General features: G+C 38.1%; 1 protein-coding gene and 1 long non-coding RNA gene across 6 annotated transcripts in view; one reads left to right on the plus strand and one right to left on the minus strand.

Moving 5' to 3' along the window:
• TTC29 (tetratricopeptide repeat domain 29) overlaps positions 1-20,450 on the minus strand; it is a 245,925-nt gene that overhangs the window by 75,087 nt on the left and 150,388 nt on the right. For 4 of the 5 annotated variants that reach the window (XM_025439028.2, XM_025439029.3, XM_049094169.1 and 1 more), the window contains one exon: positions 15,748-15,976. In XM_025439028.2, the coding sequence (XP_025294813.1) occupies positions 15,748-15,976 (229 nt within the window). Of the gene's footprint in view, positions 1-9,562; positions 9,625-15,747; positions 15,977-20,450 lie in introns of those variants that run through there. The other variant, XM_025439031.2, reaches the window with a different exon arrangement.
• LOC112654472 (uncharacterized) lies at positions 7,080-8,533 on the plus strand. Its single transcript, XR_003133055.2, has 3 exons — positions 7,080-7,301; positions 7,413-7,490; positions 8,150-8,533. It is a non-coding gene; the product is annotated as an uncharacterized LOC112654472 (long non-coding RNA).

Genomic DNA, 20,450 nt, shown 5'->3' on the forward strand with positions numbered 1-20,450 from the left:
GGCCTTGTTTTTAATACACTTATTGAGAGGTAAAATACTCTTCTGTAAAGTAGCCTGCAATTGCCTCAAGCAACAGCAGCAAAGTAAATGTTAGGTTTGTTCAAGTCACCAAAGTTTGCCTGACGGTTAAGTGAGGTATTTCTGCTACTCTAGAATAGTAAATTCATTTTCTTCTGTTTTGTCCTCTGAGACTACGGAGGGTACTCGTTAAAGTATACTTTCTTTAATGCCATCTGCTTGAAGACAGTTATTTTTTTTTAAAGATTTTATTTATTTATTCATGAGAGACACAGAGAGGTAGAGACATAGGAGGAGAAGCAGGCTCCCTGTGGAGAGTCTGGTGCAGGACTCATCCCAGGACCCCGGGGTCACGCCCTGAGCCAAAGGCAGATGCTCAACCACTGAGCCACCCAGGCTTCCCTTGAAGACAGTTATTAAATAATTAGAGAATCTTTCCCCACTGTCCAAATTAGTCTCAACCTTTAATTATGTGTCACATTTTCCAACTAATTCTTCTTCATTATAATTAGATAAATCACTCTCAATGCTTTCACATGCTTCTTAAACTATAGATTTCAAAATCAAAACTACAGTTTACCAATAAAAGACTTGCTAATTTCTATTCACATTGCTGTTAATATACCTTAAAGATCTTAAAGCCTTATTAATACTTTTGATATTATTTCTATTTTACCAATGGTTGATATGACAATACACACATACTTTCAATTGAAATAGTAAATTTGATAGGCTGAGGAGACTGAAAGAATGTTCCTACTAATTACTTATAAAGCTTGATATCAGTAGCTGCAATTCTTCTGAGAAATAAAACTGATGAGTGGGACTGTGTTTTGGAATTAGGTCAGTATTTTAAAGCAAGAAGACTCTCCCTTTCTTCCTCTTCCTCCAATGTGCTATCTTTAGAAGTCCCCTCTCACCCTAAGGGTATGTGTAAGGTATAATGCAGGGGTGCTCATTGTCTGTTCTATAAAAGTTTGGCAGTACCAGGAAACACTTTGGTAATCAAAGCTGTGTTTGAAATATGTGCCTTAAAATAACACATTTCTTTTTTTTTTTAATTTTTATTTATTTATGATAGTCACACACACAGAGAGAGAGAGAGAGAGAGAGGCAGAGACACAGGCAGAGGGAGAAGCAGGCTCCATGCACCGGGAGCCCGACATGGGATTCAATCCTGGGTCTCCAGGATCGTGCCCTGGGCCAAAGGCAGGCGCCAAACCGCTGCGCCACCCAGGGATCCCAAAATAACACATTTCAATAAATTACAAAGCTTAATCCATTTTACTTATACCTAATAGAAGCATAATTTGGATCTTACCTCATTTGTTTTATGCACACAGAAAACCATAGCACCATGCTCTGCTCTTTGGACCAGCTTAATTTCTAATAAGTTCTCCCTACTGAAGTTCCTATTCAGAAATTCCAAGGCAGTCTCATATCACCACCTTTAGTAAAATGAATTTAAACCTCAGTTTCTGAAATCCTATTTGTTCCTTTATTTTGACATAGCATAGAGGAACAATCTGTTTTCCTCTCTCTTACCCCCTACTACAACATCTGTAACTATTTGGCTAACATCATCATCAATGTCCCAGAAATAGTGTATAGGAATTGAAGGAAGTGACTTAATATGGGTGAGAAAATATGTATAGAATTTAGGAGCTGATATTTAGGTTCAGGGGGGAAAAAAACTATAAAAGTCACATAACTAAAACAGGGAAAATGTTTTTATGTAAATATTATTTAAGATAGGATCTGTTTCTGAGAGTCATCAAACTCCCCTATAAAGAGAAGATAGAAAATTATTCAAAATAATATGAAGGTAATGGTACATGAAAATTATCTACTGTGTTGGGGTAAATTTCCAGGAGTCTGAGTTGTTAAGATAAATTCTCATAAGCTTAAAAGTGGGACCAATGAAAGAATTCTATTAAAATCATTCTCAAACATAACACAAGATAATTTTATGTACACTTATTATACTTCCCACATGTCATCTTATAAATTGTGTGTGTGTGTGGTGTAGAGGGTTGAAATAGTGGTAGTGGTAGTGACAGTGAATTTATTAAGCCAAATATTTGAGTTATTCTCCCAAAAGAGGAGGGAGGTAGTGATTTACATGATTGTTTGCTATTAAGACTCAAACACACCTACCATGCTTAGGTTTTCTCTTATGTTTTTCCATTTTTGACAGCTGTCAGTTTACAGATGTAATTATTTTACCTAAGCATCACAAACACTGCATTAGTATCTTCAGAAAATATACTGTGAAAGCTGCAGTTTCACTGTCCCAAATCAATTACTGCATTCTTAAACTTGCAGTATATTCATTTGTGGGCACTGAGGCAGCCAGTGGGAGGTTATTGATTGGAGTATAATGTCATGTGTAGCAGGAGAGAAAGATGAAAAGTGTTTTCTGCTTAATGGGTTGGTATTAAGTAGGTGGGAATGGCTTCTAATTAGCCAACAATTGCTGTGTTTCCCAGTTTCCCTCCTTTCCCTCCTCCTGTCGGTCACCAGCTGCCAATCTGCCCCCATTTTTTTTTTTTTTTTTATTTGGAGTTCATTGCTCACTGCAGTGAAAGCCTTTGTTTAAAAAGAGGGCTCCCAGGGTCTCAGCTGCCTGGGTACAGCTTGCTGCCTACGATGAGTAGCAACTGTCAGTTTATTTTATCTCAACCTTTTCATCATTCTGTTGAAACTGATCGGCTGAAACCACCTGAGAGACCTGAGGATTCCGCACCTTCCAGTCATTAGCTAGGACTGCAGTCTCTCCCCACGTGGCAAGTCAGCCGAACACTTTCTGAAATACAGTCCACTTTAACCCCATCTTTCCTCCGGAACACGGGAGAATTCTGTCCCTTTTTTTGTTTTGGAAGCTGCATCAATGGGAGACGATTCCTTTGACATATGGACATAGGAGTCAGGATAGCTCACTTTGGCTAAGGGGTGAGGATAATGTTGGGGTGACAGGCTTTGCTACGGTGATACCACTGATGTGGGGAGCATTGTTCCAGCCACAGCAAAAGCAAACGCAGAAATGGAAAACACTTTACAAAGTGACTTTATGACATCTTAAGCTCAATTCTGTACAAACATCAGCTGTGCCGGGCCGAAGCCTGATTCTGATTCTGCACGTGTGTGGTCCGTAACACGGCTGCTTAGCGTCACCTAACCTGTTGTATCCAGAGTGCATCAAAAACAAAGGACATGATGAGAAATTCCACCCATGCCACAGTGGAGGATGATGTTTAGTGAAAATCAGTGATGTGCAAACCTAGTGAAAAATGATGCTGTTATATCCCACTTAGGATTGTAGGGTTGTGAATACATGCTATTTAACATTTCAACACGGGTAGCAAAGCTTTTGGGGGATGTGAAGTTATCGAAACATTTAGAGGGAGAAAGGAACGGTAGAGAAAAAGATGATTATTTCTGATAAATGCTATGAAGTGACAAATAACAATTGGCAGGGAGGATGAGTTCCAGAACTTCCACTTGTTTTCAAAATAAAGACCTAAAGTCTGTGAAAGGAATAGATGTCCTGGTTTAAAGTGCTTTTCATATTTCATATGTGAATGTATAATATTGCTGAGAAATGTCATCTGAAGATCCACTCAGCGAGCTTACATACATGAGTGAAGTATCACATATTCATGCAGAAAAACTAAGCTGGCATTATCATCACTTTAAAAGCTGAAAAACTTTAGAGCAGTTCTCACACATTAAGAATCATCTAGAGAGCTTGTCAAAAGCAGATTCTCAAGCCCCTGCGATGGAGATTCTTAAGTTTGTGGTGAGGCCTAACAACTCCTCCCACCACCAATCAGGACATTTTGATACAAAGGTCCTTGAGTTTTGATACAAAGGTCCTTGAGTTGCACGCTTGAGAAGATGCCTAGGGCTTTTTGCAAAGTTTAATTTTCCACAGGGTATTTTAAAATGCTTGCATCATAATAGAAAGTGCAACAAATAGAACAATTTTCACTTCCACGTCATTTTTTCCTCCTAATGACCTTCTACTTATAATTGCTTTGAAAATCATTAAAACGTGAAATAGACTCAGCTAGACTACAACAGAGAAATACCGAAGAGCCCCACACGACATAGGTATTGTTTCGTGGAACTCTCGATTCAAATATGTATTCTATTGTCACAAGGCAAAAAAAAAAAAAAAATACATCTTACTGTAGGTTTTAGTCAAAAAAGGCCACTGCTTTACAACCTGTTTTTGGCACCGCAGCCAAAGTGACCCTTCTGAAAAGGAAGGATCTCGGAGTCCTATTCTCAGACCTCAGTGAGAATGTTCTATCACAGCCGGGCCGGAATGGCGTCCCAAGTCATCACTAGGGCCCGAAAGGCCTAACCTAACTGGCTGCTGCTCGAAACTCAGGGGGTCCCTCTCCCACCGCACCGGTTCCCCGCGCGGCATTTGCTCCCACCGCCCTGGCCTTCTCGGGCCCCGGATGCCTTGTCCAGGCTCGCTCTGCCCTTTCAAACAGGTCTCTCTGCAAACCAGCCTCTTCGGAGGGGCTTCTCGGAACCTTCGGGCCCCCGGCCCCCCAACCCGGTCTGTCCTCTTCACCCGCTTTATTTTTATTTCACAGCACTTAGCACTACTTCTAGGGATTGCCAGCCAGCATCTACACCTCCCTTCCCGGGTTCAAAAAACTCTCTCTACATTGAAGTGGAAACCTGTTCCCGGTGGGGCTGGCTCCTGGGAGTCCGCTCCCACTCGCCTCCCAGCCCCAGTCCCGCCAGCCAGGCCAGGCCCCGCCCCGCCCCGGCCCCGACCCGACCCTACCCCCTTCTCCACCCCCCCCCCCGCCCGCCCCTTCTCCTACCCCCGGCCCCGGCCCCGCCCCCACCCCACCCCCTTCTCCTATCCCTCCCCAGGCCCCACCCCCAGGCCCCACCCTTCCCCCCCGGGCCCGCCCCTTCTCCTACACCCCGGCCCCGCCCCCGCCCCGGCCCCACCCCCTTCTCCTACACCCCGGCCCCGCCCCCGCCCCACCCCCTTCTCCTACCCCGGCCCCGCCCCGCCCCCTTCTCCTACCCCGGCCCCGCCCCGCCCCCTTCTCCTACACCCCGGCCCCGCCCCCGCCCCACCCCCTTCTCCTACCCCGCCCCCGCCCCACCCCCTTCTCCTACCCCGGCCCCGCCCCGCCCCCTTCTCCTATCCCTCCCCAGGCCCCACCCCCAGGCCCCACCCTTCCCCCCCGGGCCCGCCCCCTTCTCCTACCCCGGCCCCGCCCCGCCCCCTTCTCCTACACCCCGGCCCCGCCCCCGCCCCACCCCCTTCTCCTACCCCGCCCCCGCCCCACCCCCTTCTCCTACCCCGGCCCCGCCCCGCCCCCTTCTCCTATCCCTCCCCAGGCCCCACCCCCAGGCCCCACCCTTCCCCCCCGGGCCCGCCCCTTCTCCTACACCCTGGCCCCGCCCCCGCCCCGGCCCCACCCCCTTTTCCTACCCCGGCCCCGCCCCCGCTCCACCCCCTTCTCCTATCCCTCCCCAGGCCCCACCCTCTTCTACCCCCCACTCCCTTCTCCTACCGCCCTCCTGCGCCCCCCAACCCCCACCCCGGGCCCCACCACCCACCCCGCGCACCCAGCTGGGTTTGGAGGCAGACGGGGAGCTGGGAGCTGCGCTGCGCAGGGTCCACCCAGCAAGGGGTGGCGTCAGGCAGGATCCCAGATTCTAAAACCTCCTTAAGACTGCTCATGACAAGAAATTAACCTGCCCACGTGTATGTGCTACTTCATTTTTTTTTCTGGACATTTTTTTTTTATTTTTGCAGTTATATAAACATGGCTTTAGAACATACAAACCTGAATGATTTGCCACATACGGATCCCTTTGGTATCCCTGTTATCAAGTTTGTATAAATATTTACGTCTATCTAGTTATTGAAATACCCTTCAGCTAGATCTATTTGTAAATATACATCATTGCATTTATAGGTATTTAAAATTTGTTTTAATTTTAGTATATGGCTTGATCTTTCTGTTTTACTTCAAATCAATGTGCTAAAGAAGAGCAAAAGATTTTGAAGAAAGAGCAATAGATTTTGGTCCACCCATCTTTTACAAATTATGTTTTTGTTGGCATGTACAGAGAAAGCTACCCAGTACAAAGATGATCTATTTTTTAAGAGGAAAATTCCTATGTTAGATATAGAAAGTGACAGTATTATGCATAATTATCTATGCAATTACACTTGCACATGCTTGAAAATTTTTAGCCAGGAATGCTTAATAACATTTGCATGGTTAAATGAGACAGCAGAAACAACTGGAAAGGCCTCAGGGCATGGTCATCTATTTAAGCATCCACTTGGATTTTCAACATAATTAGTCATATAATTGTGTGCCTAAACTTAGTAGATTCATGTAAGTAATTATAAATTATTAAAAAGCTGTGCATGTGTTTTGTTCTCTATTTCCTGCCAATCAAATTACTAAGGAATATTACTATGTTCACATTTCATCAAATAAATCTCCAAATAAGATTACAATGTAAAGCCCTGGATGAAGGTGAGTAAGCAAGAGAATCCATTCAGATGAGGTATAGTTAATAGAGTTATGTGGACATCCATATTTTTAGAAAGATTTCCTATGATCAAATCATAATATAAATCTGTTCATCTGTCCCTAAGAGTTCTAAGAATAAATGTTTCTTTTGTTCATATTGTAGTTGACACAATGAATGTTTTATGTTTATCAATTTTGTTTTTTAACTTTATTTGATAACTGAAGGTTGGACATAATAGCTTCTATTGTATAGCTGATTTCCTCCTTTTCATAGTTCTATTAGTGGGTGATGGCAAAAACTTGGGCCAAATAAATCTGAACAGTAAAAAAGATTAACCCCCCAATTTTATAATGGCCATTTGATCTCGTCTCCCCATTTTTCTCACCAGTCCTCTTCCTGACTACTGATTTTGAAGCTTCATCTTACTTCTCCACTGCTTTTCTCCCCATTATCATGTTAATATCTGGGTTGAAAATGTGGAGATTTAAGGAAAATTGTGTATCCCTTCTCAGGAGCTCATCTAATAAACAAGACTGGAAGACCTCTGAAAGTGTTGAACTAAATTTCCTTTGATAAGAGTACAAATTACACTTTATTAGCTGCTGGTACAATGGAACACATAGTCATAATACAGAGAAATCAGACTTATCTCACTAAAGGCAAACATTAACCAATCTTTTTCTCATTTTGGGTGCCTGATTCCATTTTAGAAGTCAATAAATGCAAGTCCTTAGAGGCATCACACTTAAGTAAGTGAACTTTAGTTTTCCCTATTGGTTTGATAAAGTCCAACTTTGATTACCTTAAGGGCAGGATGAGAGAACATCTATTTGCTCAGATTTTTTTTTTTTTTATTGCAGATTAGAGTAAAATGAAAGGAAGAAAATACCTGAATATCCTGTAGTGAGTGACAAAGGATTTGGAGATGGTGAATATTGGTCAGTGCTTTTAATGTTTATTTCATTGTGACAGTAGTTCAGAGGATTCAGAAAGTAAATGTGTTCATGTACATTTGCAGTATTTCAAGGATTCATTTCAGGAAGGTCAAGACACTGGTCAGGATGGACTGACATTAAAATTAAGAAATATGCTAGCATTTCTTCTGATTAGATTCTTGCTCAATATTTCCACACTGAGCACATTGTACCCATCCCCGGGAGGCAAACATCACCCATGAGAAGTGAAATATACACCCAGTCACCGTTAGTCAAGTCAGTCATCATAAAGAGGCATTATAAATAATTTCTAATTTCTGAAAGAATATTTGCAATGAAAAATACGTTTTTTTTCCTATTAATTATGCTAAAGAACCTAGACTATAAAAACATTCACTCTTGTCTGGGAGTTAAAAATATAGGGAGAGCAGAGTAAAAGAATTTAAAGGAAAATGAATCCTGGGACCATGGATATAATTTTTGATTGATGTGGCTTAAAAAAAATCAAACTTCATAATAATGAGAACACAAAGGTGAAAGGTAATTAGAAAAATTCCCACACAGTACTCCAAATCAGAGAAACTTAGGAAAAAATCTGAAGCTAAGAAAATTTGTTCCTTCAATATGTTCATGTTTTAAATATTAATGTCACTTTTTTTCAGGAGACATTGTATGGATTAAGAATCACCTGAATTGTTCTAATAAAGCCTTACTACACAAGGATTAAATACACATCTGAGAAGATTTTTTTTGCCCCCAAATTCTAGCAATGGTAAGGAAGTGTTTACCTAAATTGGCACAGTATTTGGAATCCATGACCAAAGGTAAAAGACATAGCTGGAAGCAGGGGTGAGACCCCTCCCAGGGAATGAGAGAAATATAAACAGGGGACAACGGGATTCTCTCAGAACTTCAAACCCTAGCCTTGTACTGGCACAGCTCAGGCATTTATTCTGGTTTTGCTATTGTTTAACCAACCAAAAAAAAAACAAAAACAAAAAACTTTTCATAAGCTTTTCAAACTAGCAATTAAAGATGGAATTGAAACAAACCAGATTAGAAAAACCCAGTTACATTTTTCTTGGAAGTGGCGATTTCAGTGTACCTTGTGGAAAGTTAAAACTGGTAACACCATCAGCTACCAAGAACTGTGAGCAGAATCTAAAAGAAGTATAGTTTTTGTTTGAGCAATCAAGAATTCTCTTTTATTGAACCAAGGCAGCAGATAGAGAAGGAGGCTCTCAGAAGGGGGAAAAAAAAAAAGGAAAAAGGAAAAAAAAAAAAAGATCTTTCAACCCGAGGGATCTAGAGCTACATTATTATTTCCCAATAAAGTAAGTATTAGTTTTCTGAAAAAAAAAAATTTTGATTCCTAAGGAAGCAAATGTGTCACTTGTAGAAAATACATGAAGATGGGGGAACTGTATGTAAAAGAAGAAATCTGAAATTCAGGCTCACACTCTGCAGTCTTTTTATTTAAAAATTTGGCTACAATTAAGTATTGATTTTGTCTTCTTTGGCATGTTTTGTCTTTGGAATTATTTTGTTATCAGTTACAGAAGCCATTGAATTCTCTAAGCTCTTTCTTAAAATTTATTAGAAGTGTACTTTGATAATCTATCATGATTTAAAATGAGATTAAGAGAAAAGATGCATCTCTTAAGTTTTTTGACAGTAGCATAGAATCTATAAAGAATATATTTTAAGTGTAACTCCCATTTGTCTTATCAAACTTGTTTTCTGTGACTAGAAATGGAAGTAAAACACAAAGGATTTTTAAGAATCTCTGCCTTAGAAAGAAGGCACAAGCAGATTCAAAACCTATAAACACACAATTTATAAACTGTCATATAGAGAAATAGCTATCTCAGTTCTCCCCCTGGAGCTCCCAATGCTGCTATCCAGGGGCCGTCATGGAGAATCCCGAAGCTTGTAGAGTTAGGGCAGGCTAAATTAAGCTGTACTAACAAACAACTCTGAAAATCTCAGTGGTTCACCACAATAAAAGATTATTCTGTGTTCACACAAAGTCTGCTGCAGGTCTGAGTGGCATTCCAGGACAAATGTTCCACATGTAGAGGTTTACTGCATCAATCTTGTTGCTCTATAATTTTTAATAATGCTTCCACGATGATCACTGCAGCAGGGAGAAAAATCAGCTGTAGGATCTCAGGCAGGCTCTCCTATGCCTACACCCAGAAGTAACTTTTGACCATTGGCCAGGACTACTCATGGAGCCCTGCTTAGCTGCCAGATGAAAAATGCAGTCTTCCATGTGCTCACAAGAGTAAAGAACCAGATATTGGTAAGCACTTGTAATTTCTACCCCCTTGAGCAATGGTTACTGAACACTCTGGAAATCATATGCAATAATTGTAGGTTTTTCTGAAGAGAGGAGAGAGACCTTAGCTTTCATCGGATTCTTTAAGGGGATAGTGATCTGTCATCTAAAAATTCTAATAAGCTTTTAAAAAATGTACAGATTTATATTGAAGAAAGGAAAGCTTTGAAACTCAGGAGTAGCTTGGAGAAGTTGAATTTAGGGCGAGTTCCCAGACTTTAGACGACTGGTCATGTGTTGGCCTCATTATCCACAATTATTTTGCCCCACACTGCCTGAATGATTTCAATTATACACTCTACTACAAATATCCTAAATTCTGGCAATAGGTAATCTTCTGACGTTTACAAAATCCTAATTGCTCTGAATAGGTTAAAACACTTTCAGTCATTCACAATATGGTGTGAATCAGATTTATCTGATTGATTTCTTCTAACAGTGTTCATAATTTTTCTCAAGGATCACTGTCCTGCGCTGCCTGTTGTCTGATTTCTGCAAACAATTGTCTTATATATTTTGTTTATTTTTTTAGTTGTTTAAGAAAGGGGGTAAATCTTTTTCCTGTTACTACCTCTTGGCCAGAAAGAGAGTCCCACTTGTTTCTTTTCACCATGACTATTTTTATCCTGACTTTAATTAAATTGTCATAATCTTTTTAAATGTTAGACATGACCACTAAATATAAAGTAATGTTGCAAAAAAAATGCAACACCTTGAGAGAATTCCTGAACTAGAATTCTAGAAAACTAGATTATACGTCCATTTTGTCTTTCAGACATGAGTGCATGAGTGCATGTTTCGGGACCTGAGGACATTGGAAATAAAAAATGTGGAGCAAGTAATTTCTTTAGTACCACACAGCTCAATAATTTCATGATTCCATTAAACTCAAAAAAGCTCAAGAAGATTTTATCTCATTTTCAGAAGACAGAAGGAGGCTGTAGGAGTGATGCCAGATTGAGGAGGGTAGAGACAGACGCAAACAGATGTGCATGAAGAAGGGGTAGTAATGAATAGATAACCAGGCATCTTCAGGAATCGGAGGCCCCCAAAACAGTGAGGAAAAGGTAGGGGTTGAAGAAGTGCTGAGGGGAAGTATGACACAGGGTTGAAAACAGGAGGATGGATTGAAAGTTTGCAGATGAAATAGTGCACTAGGTTTAGCGACTTCAACAGTGCCAACCAGGGACAGGTAAAACTGTGTATGACAGCAGATAGCTAGCAATTCCTTTATTAAAAATTCTAGCAGAAAGATCAAATATTTATACCTGGAATTTTTCAGCTGTTTGATATATTAAAATAGTAGTAGTAATAATAATAACCATAATAAAATTCCCTTTTGTGTAAACCCACAGAAACAAGTATTTATGGGGAAAAAACAACAAATAAAATACTCATGAAAATCTAGATTGAACTCTTAAGGACTAAAATACCATATTTATTTAGAGATGCTCCTACTGAGGAACTGGCAGTTCCAGATAAATCTTATTAATGATCTATTTCGAACCTCAGATAGAGACACTTGAATTGAAAACTTTGCCCAGAGTCACAAAGCTAATTAGTGCTCAATATGGTATTAGAACCCAGGTCGCTGGACTCTTGCATAACATCCTCCCTCAATTACCCAAAATGCCAGTAGGATGAGCTTTGATTCAGTCAGATTTTTCATCAGCATCTTTTTATGTGTCATGTTTTTGAACACTTTATTAGAGACAGAGGTTTGTTCTGTACAATAAGGTGCTATAAAACCTGCTTGCTGACTTTTTGGCTAATTCCAGAACTTTCTCCTCATTGTTGGGGTTATTTAACTGAAGTAGCTGATCAAAGTATAATAGAACATGAGGCTCACTCATGAATGTGGCTTTTTCACATTCATTAAAAGGGCTGAGTTCATGAATAAAAAATACAAGCAAAGAACAGGGTAGGAAAACGTGGCTCTACATTAAACCAACGACTCAACATTAAATCAATAAACGAAGGCCTGAGAGACAAACTCATGGTCTTGATTGTTTTCTTTTAAGAATATTAAATGATTTGTAAAATGAGAGTGGTATTTTTGACACTCAAGGAAACCTTTACATGTCATTTTGTAGAAAACAGTGTCTTTACTGACTAGCTAGGTATTCATCTATTCCCATACTCAGGATTTGCATCCTGTTTCTTTGATATAATTTACATTTGACTAAAATAAGAATGTACATTAAAACCATGCTACTGATATTATCAGTGAAGTGATTAACCATGTTGGCATCGAAATGGCTGTAATTATATTTCTAAGTTAACAGTTTTTCTTTTAACGTTGCACAAGAAAAGCTTTTGCTTCTCTGTCACTGTTCCACACCTGGGTGTATAATCTCCACAAGGCAAGATGAATTAGCTTTTCATTAAAAAAAAAATACATTTCATGATTGTAGACATAGTAGTTTCAGTAGGAAAAATAAACTATCTTCTGGAGAAATCAGCAGAAATTCATAGACCCTTAATCCTTCCAGAGCCAACCAATTTTTGTTGCTTCAGGCTTGAATAATTTTATTGAACTGCAATAAATTTGAATTCCTTCTAAATTCCTAAATTTGGGAGGAGAAGCTACTCTTATTTTACTATTAGAAAGGGAAGGAGGAATGTGAAATCATTGCAACTGCATCCGAGAGTATTAGAATGGTAAGAAGGTTCCTATATTTGCTGTGTTCCCTCTGAAAGGTACAAAGAGGAGAGATGATTGCTGGTGAATCACTGTTCTATTTTATCTAGAGACCTGAGTGCTCTCACTGCTCTATTCCCTTAGGGGGTCATGTTCCTCTGCTTAAAGGAATATTGCCTGCTCTGTGAGCTAATGATTTGTTTGGAGGATGTAAGTCTCAGAGGTGGAGATAACTGCACAGCTTTTATAATGTATCTTTCAAATCTTTGATCTGCTTTTTTCTGAATACACGGGACCCCTCAATGGCAAGATTAAAGATGCCTCTTTGGAGAAGAAAGGCAAAATTTGAAAACCTAAAAGCTGCTCAGATTTCCAAATAATATTTCTGTATTTCTTCATTTTGTCAACATGACAGTTGGTGTTGTCCTGCATTCATGGTATAACCACATGGTAATCAAAACAGTATTGGATCATAGTTGTTTGGTTGTTGTTGTTTCTCCAAGGAGGCGTGGAACTATGAATCCTGTTTTAAAAAGTGGTTAGTGCAAACTCGTTCATGGCTAGGACATACATACTCATTATGAATTCTATTTAATTTAACAAATATTTACTTGGTACCTAGCAGATGTTAGACATTATGCCTTCTTTTGTAGGAAACACCCAAAATCATAATGTGTTTTCAAGACACTTGTACTCTCACTGGGAAGATAAGGCAATTACAGAAATGGCCATGATAAGATGTAAATATGGCAAATGAAAAGTACTTGAAGAGAAATGAATGGCACTCAATGTGGGAACAGAGAGAAGAGACAACAGTCAAGTAAGGCAGGGATCAGGGAGGATTTCAACATTGGAGAAGGACCTTGCAAGACCAGTGAGATTTCTCTGGGTGGGGTTGGAGTTGGAAGTAAGGTGATAATAATGTATGTGGTGGGTATCTGGGGCACGAAGGGGTAGTCAAGGGAAAGGAGGTGGTCAAAAAAACCTTGAGAAGCTCGTACATAATTCGTAGGCAGTAGGAATCCAATGAAGGTTTTGAAGCAGAACAAAGAATAATAAGAGGTGTGATTGAAGAAAGATATTTGAACTATTTACAAAGCAGATTTTACTGTATTTTGAACTAAAATATGTCTATGTAAACAAGCGTCCTATAGGCTTTATTTCCAAATAGAACAACTATCACTAAAAATGTTAAACATGTCGGTAGTAGAAGAATTAACTTCTCATTTATATTTGAATCTGAAAGATTATTATTCTTCACTTTTATAACGATGTAGCTCATAAATGCATAGATTTCTAATCTCAGTCAAATGAATCAGGAAGGGGTGTACTTTTATAGCATTTCAGAGAATTTAATCTTCCCCATCATATGAATAGCTGAGTTCTTACTCTCTGAATAATATTTTGAAATGCATTTTTTTTTGCTTTACTCCTAAGCCCTGTGAAACCCAAAACACCCTTATCAAAAATGAGATAAAATGTAAAAAGAATTTTTAAAAAGATAGCTTTATAAAGAAAAACAAAAAGAATTTTGAAAAGTCCCAAACAGGATTGCAGCAAACAGACCCATGGTTCTGACCAGAGAAGCTAGTTTTGAGTATTTTTTTCATGATTATTAGGATGATGGCTAGGGCTGATTCAAGTAAATCTGAAAAAGTGAGTAGCCCAACTTATTCTCTACCAAACCTTTTATCAGAAGAAGTAATCTAATAGATAGATGGATCATATTTCCTCTGTTTTAACTCCTGGGCAGACAATATGAGGGAGTAAAGGGAAGATAACTCAAAACTACAGAACAAGCTCTCAAATGTATGACGACACAACTTACTTCCAACTCCAACCCCACAATATTATCTAAAAGTGGTTAGTTAAAAAAAAAAAAGTGGTTAGTTAATAGTTACCTGTAAATATTTGTTGGGCACTTGAGCACATTGAAATTTAACAAGCCATCTGTTTTTTAAAGACTTTATCTTATACATATATTTGGAATGAGACCTTTACTCATTTCATAACGAGAGGACAGACGGTGGTAAGTGGCATTCTACTAATGTAAAAGAAGCAATAAAGTTCCTTTGTCCAACTGACTGTTATTTACTATTTATTCTATGGAGAAAATAAATACCAACGAGCTTATTGTTTCATCTAAATGACCTAAGGGGGGAGAAAAGAGAGTTCCAAGCAGGAGATGTTTCTTTCCATAACAGAATTTTGCCTATGATTCCATTTGATATTCCAAAGCATCCCTAAAATATTTTGCTTTAAAAAGTTTGAATTACTGGAGCACCTGGGTGGCTCTATTGGATAAGCTTCTGACTCTTGATTTCAGCTCTGCTTCTCCCTCTTCCCTCTCCCTCTGCCCTCCCTCCCTTTCATGCTCTCTCTCTCTCCAATAAATAAATAAAATCTTAAAATTTTTTTTAAAAGTTTGACTTACCAACAATTATGTAACCCAAAGTTCTGTCATAAGCAATACTGTTACAAATTTTAAAAATCCTATTCTGAAGTTCTTTTTGTTTTTAAAGATTTTATTTATTTATTCATAGAGACACAGAGAGAGAGGAAGAGACACAGGCAGAGAGAGAAGCAGGCTCCATGCAGGGAGCCTGATGTGGGACTAGATTTCAGGACCCCAGGATCACGACCTGAGCTGAAGGCAGATGCTTAACTGCTGAGCCACTCAGCTGTCCCTATTCTGAAGTTCTTAACTGAGGACTAGTGGAGCCTAGTTCAAGTTGACACATAAAAGTGACTCTCACATCACCTCTAGTTATTTGTTTTTAATTTACTATTTTGACTAATTGTCACAAGAAAAAGTACACAAGAAAAGAAGTGGAGTTAAGAAGAATTAATATTAAATTTTTCTAAGTTAATATTCTAACTTGAATTGCTCAAATATAGGAAAATTTACTTCCATTAGTAAAGAGTACAATACTAATTGCATTAAATACTGATTGACATCTGTGACTTGTTCTTGTCAATAAGGTATAGCACTGAACGTTTTTAGAAAAACACAAGCTTATCTCACATTCCTTACAACTGATTAGTGCATATTGAGTATTTAAGACAACCGAAAAAAAAAAAAAACTTGTCAGGTTTAACTAATCATTACCACATTTTGCTTTCCTTATCATCAAAGGTACAAGATAGCATGAAGGCACATCCAATACTTATGTAGTAAAGAATAGATAAAATTAAAATTACCAATAAAATCAAAATCACCAATGGAGCCATTAAGAATGACACAAAAACTGAAGTGTTTTCAAAAACCAAAGTCTTACCAATAGTTGGTTCACATGCAATTTTGCTTCTACTTTCCTTCCAGGACAGCAGGAAGTCAAGGCTAGTGAGATCTGCAGACTCGATATAATTGTTAACTCTCGGCATAATCTGATGAGCTTTTGCTATTCCATAATGAACTTTCGTCTCATCCATTTGACGCAAGTTTGTTAGCTCTGCTGTTGTGTCAAAAGCTTGCTGAAAGTATTCGGAAGCTTTGTTGTAGTATCCCTAAAAACGTAAGAGAAATCATTTTTTTCTTAATTTTTCATTCTACCATTCCACATATCTGCTCACTGTGGCATGTACCACACTGATCTTTCAACTGTTAGAGCATTCATCTTCTAGAAGAAAGAGATGGAAAAAAAAAAAAAAAAAAAGAGATGGAGGGCAGGGTCTCTATTAGAATAAGGTTCTCTTAAAAAACTGTGATTACTAATTATACAATATCTAGAAATTAAGATACTAAAAAAGGTTTATCTACTAAGTTGAACTATTTGAAACAAGTTAAAAATGGTCAAATGATAGCATTTTCATATGGCTCAACCTGATAAATGGTAGCAAAAATAAGTTTGGGGAAGAGTGATCCCATTGATTTGGATGCAATTTTCCTACTTGTAGCATTGGATTTACCTAATGAAGTATTTTTTTAATAATAAATTTATTTTTTATTGGTGTTCAATTTGCCAACATATAGAATAACACCCAGTGCCCATCACCCATTCACCCCCACCCCCTGCCCTCCTCCCCTTCCACCACCCCTAGTTCGTTTCCCAGAGTTAGGAGTCTTCATGTTCTGTCTCCCTTTCTGATATTTCCTACCCATTTCTTCTCCCTTCCCCTCTATTCCCTTTCACTATTATTTATATTCCCCAAATGAAAGAGAACATATAATGTTTGTCCTTCTCCGATTGACTTACTTCACTCAGCATAATACCCTCCAGTTCCATCCACATTGAAGCAAATGGTGGGTATTTGTCATTTCTAATGGCTGAGGAATATTCAATTGTATACATAAACCACATCTCCTTTATCCATTCATCTTTTGATGGACACCGAGGCTCCTTCCACAGTTTGGCCATTGTGGACATTGCTGCTAGAAACATCGGGGTGCAGGTGTCCCGGCGTTTCACTGCATCTGTATCTTTGGGGTAAATCCCCAGCAGTGCAATTGCTGGGTCGTAGGGCAGATCTAATTTTTAACTCTTTGAGGAACCTCCACACAGTTTTCCAGAGTGGCTGCACCAGTTCACATTCCCACCAACAGTGTAAGAGGGTTCCCTTTTCTCCTAATGAAGTATTTTTATTTATTTTTATTTATTTTAAGATTTTATTTATTTATTCATAGAGACATAGAGAGAGAGAGAGAGAGAGAGAGAGAGAGAGAGAGAGAGAGGCAGAGACACAGGTAGAGGGAGACGCAGGCCCCATGCAGGGAACCCGATGTGGGACTCAATCCTTGGTCTCCAGGATCACACCCCGGGCTGCAGGCGGCACTAAACCGCTGCCCCACCAGGGCTGCCCCTAATGAAGTATTTTTAACCAGTTGCTGTTTCAGTCACAGCAAGAGATCATTTTCAACCAATTTGTTTAATCAGTGGCCACTGAAAATAGATGTATTTATCTGCTGATTTGGTCATCGTTCTTGTTTTCCCCGTTTGCTTATTATCATTCTTGACTAAGAACATTGGAGGTATTCAAGATTTCTAAAAAATATGATCCTGATGGCACTAGCACAGCTCATGGTCATTTAAATGTTCATCTCTCCTCTAAGTCCTTTACAGCATTTCATTGCAAAAATTCGAGGTGTTTTTTTGTTTCTTGGGTTTTATGGGCTTTTTTTTTTTTTTTTTTTGGTCTCCTATCCTCCTAAAACCTATTGTCCACAATAGTTTTCAAAGTGTCAGGACCAGTGCTAAGTACTTCATATATTATGTCATTAACTTTCCTAAGTCATCCTGTGAGGAAATACTATTCTTTTTCTACAAATAATGAAATTGAGCATCAAAAAAGACCCTATATTCTGCCACCCTCCAAATTTTCTAAAAATCCTTGTGAAAAAGTTTTTCTCAGTGGAGGCTATCATTTTTAGGATTGAACCTGCACTTTTAAGACTCTAGGGAACCAAGTTTCCTTTCTTCACTGACTTGTCTTATTTCATCTCCCCTTCTGTCTGCTCCTCCCTTCTCTTCCCTTCTTATTCTTCTCTTTCTCACACATTAGAAAACATGCATGCACACACTTGAGATGAAGCCCTTCTAAGAGGGAATATTTTATTATAAGTTTTCAAATGATTTTCTCACATTTTATGAAGGAACTGGTAATACAAACACCATTGGAGGAGCCCTATACCACACATCAGTACAGGCAAAATGCACACTCAACTCCATGCACCTCTGTATAGTCATGGCACACTGACAGCATACCGATTGGATACAGATATTGCTAGAAGGAGGAGGGGAGAAAGGATTTGCATGATGGTTATGTTACACTAGCAGTATAATACCATGTTATAGACCCACAAGGAGAGTTTTGTGAACTCTTTGTTAAAATGGCCCATTCCAATTAAACTTACTCCTTTAAACAGCCTCTCTATGTTTAATCAATAATAATTTTGGTTCATTGAGGTGAAAAATTATTTCTTTTATTTCGAAGTGTAAAACATAGAACTTATATGAGAATACGGTTACTTAAAAAATAAAAGGATATCAGAGACATTTGTATGGCAAGAAAATTATGTGATTGAGAAAGAATATAGACATTGAAGATGACAATAAAACTAGTTAAAATTTTGGATTGTTCTGCTGAACAGCAAAGAAAAAAGATAAAACAGATGAACATATGTGACTAGACCAAACACTTCTATTTTTAAAAACAGAGAAGTATAAATATCTAACTGTTGTTCTAATTATACTTCTAAGCATTAAGCTATTTATTGCTTTCGATGAAAGTCTTAATTAGGAAATTAGGGACCATAAGTAAATGGACATATATTTAAATTTCCAGAATTATTTTATATATTATTATGTTAGAATGAACTAACTCATTCATCAGGCAACTACTATGTACCAAGCTCCATGCCTGGCAGTGGGGATTCAGCAGTTAACAGAATTTACTATGCCTAAATTTTATATTACATTTTTTAAACAAGTGTTTTCCCCACTAAAATAGGAGTATTATCATTATTCGTAATTATTTAATTATAATTGTAATTACATATAATTATTCTTACCTGAGCCTAGTATTCCATCATTAGGCACATACACAACTACCATAAAACTGGTATCAGCCTAAATTTTTCTAGTTTAAAACCCTATTAAGGAAATACATTAATTCTTCTCAGATGCAAGCATTTTTATACATACCATTTTGGAATGAGATTTTTTTAATGTGTATTGCATTTCTAGATTTTCTCTTCTTAAAGAGTTTAATATCTAAATTTAATCTCTTCTCCAAAGGTTCTGTCCAATGTTCTACAGTTCAATTCTGTTATCAGTTAATCCTTACCCTATTATAAAATTCAGAAGACTCTAGTAATTAATCTTGGCAATCTTAAATATGAATTTGAGAATATATAAGTGAATTAATCACTTATTGAATGCATCTTTTGGAAAAGAGAACTTGGTATTATAAACATCACTGGTAAGCATTTAGGGGACAATGTCAGGACAGGATCTTGATGCCATCATAGACCTTTGTTAAGCTTGCATTATTACACTATACTGTAGAATTTTCATGCATTATTCTGACTCTTACCAGATCTTTCTCAGTGTGTCTAATATGTCACTCTATCCAATAAGCAAGCTCAAAAATAAGTGAACATTTTCCTAGTACTGAGGAAAAACCATTTTTTACACATTTAACTATGTGATTATTATCTGATCTTTATTAGGGAGTGAAAAGTCTCGTAAAGGGCCTATATCTAGTTATTTTCCCTAAAGCTCTCTGATTTGACTAATTGATCACATCAGGAGGGGGGATGGGTGGCCCATTGTCTATGATTATATAGTAAAAGGTAAACTAATTAGGATAAATGATCTTTTAAAGATGTGCTAACTTTATAACAACACTATAATAACTAGAGAAGTTAATTCTAATATTTTTCCAAGTACAGTCTTATAAATGTGGTCTTAATATTATTTCTTAGAAAAGATTATAAAGAATACAATTAGAATACATTGCATGAGAAATATGGAGCCAGAAAAGAGATGATGAGGGCAGTATGTAGAAGTCTTAAAAGGCAGACTGGCAAGTACCAGGTTTGCATTTAAAGATTCAGTACAATTTTTCAGAATTATTGCCCAAAAGTGAAATAGAAGTTTGGAATTTCTAAAGTGAGAGAATCCTACTCTCTGGATGGATAAAACTGGTTACAATTTTATTGATTGGTTCAAAGAATTCTTATCCTTTTGCTCACCAACTCTGTGCCACCTTCTCATTTAGAATCTGAAACAAAATAATAAACAAGGCAGATATGGTCCCTATTCTTCTTAAGATTCTATTCTAGCCAAATTAAAGAACAATAAGAAAATATAAACAAGAAAACTATGAGATGAGTGCTATATGGAATATTAAAGTAATGTTAAAGAGTGACTTGGTGGCTACTTCTTTTCTTTTTCTTTTAATTTTTATTTTGGCATGCAGCTTTCAGAACTTCAATGAAAGAAAAGGGGAATGTGGCGATTTCAAACATTTTGGTCAAGTG

The sequence above is a fragment of the Canis lupus genome, chromosome 15 (genome assembly GCF_003254725.2).
Source record: "Canis lupus dingo isolate Sandy chromosome 15, ASM325472v2, whole genome shotgun sequence".
NCBI classification, from domain to species: Eukaryota; Metazoa; Chordata; class Mammalia; order Carnivora; family Canidae; genus Canis; species Canis lupus.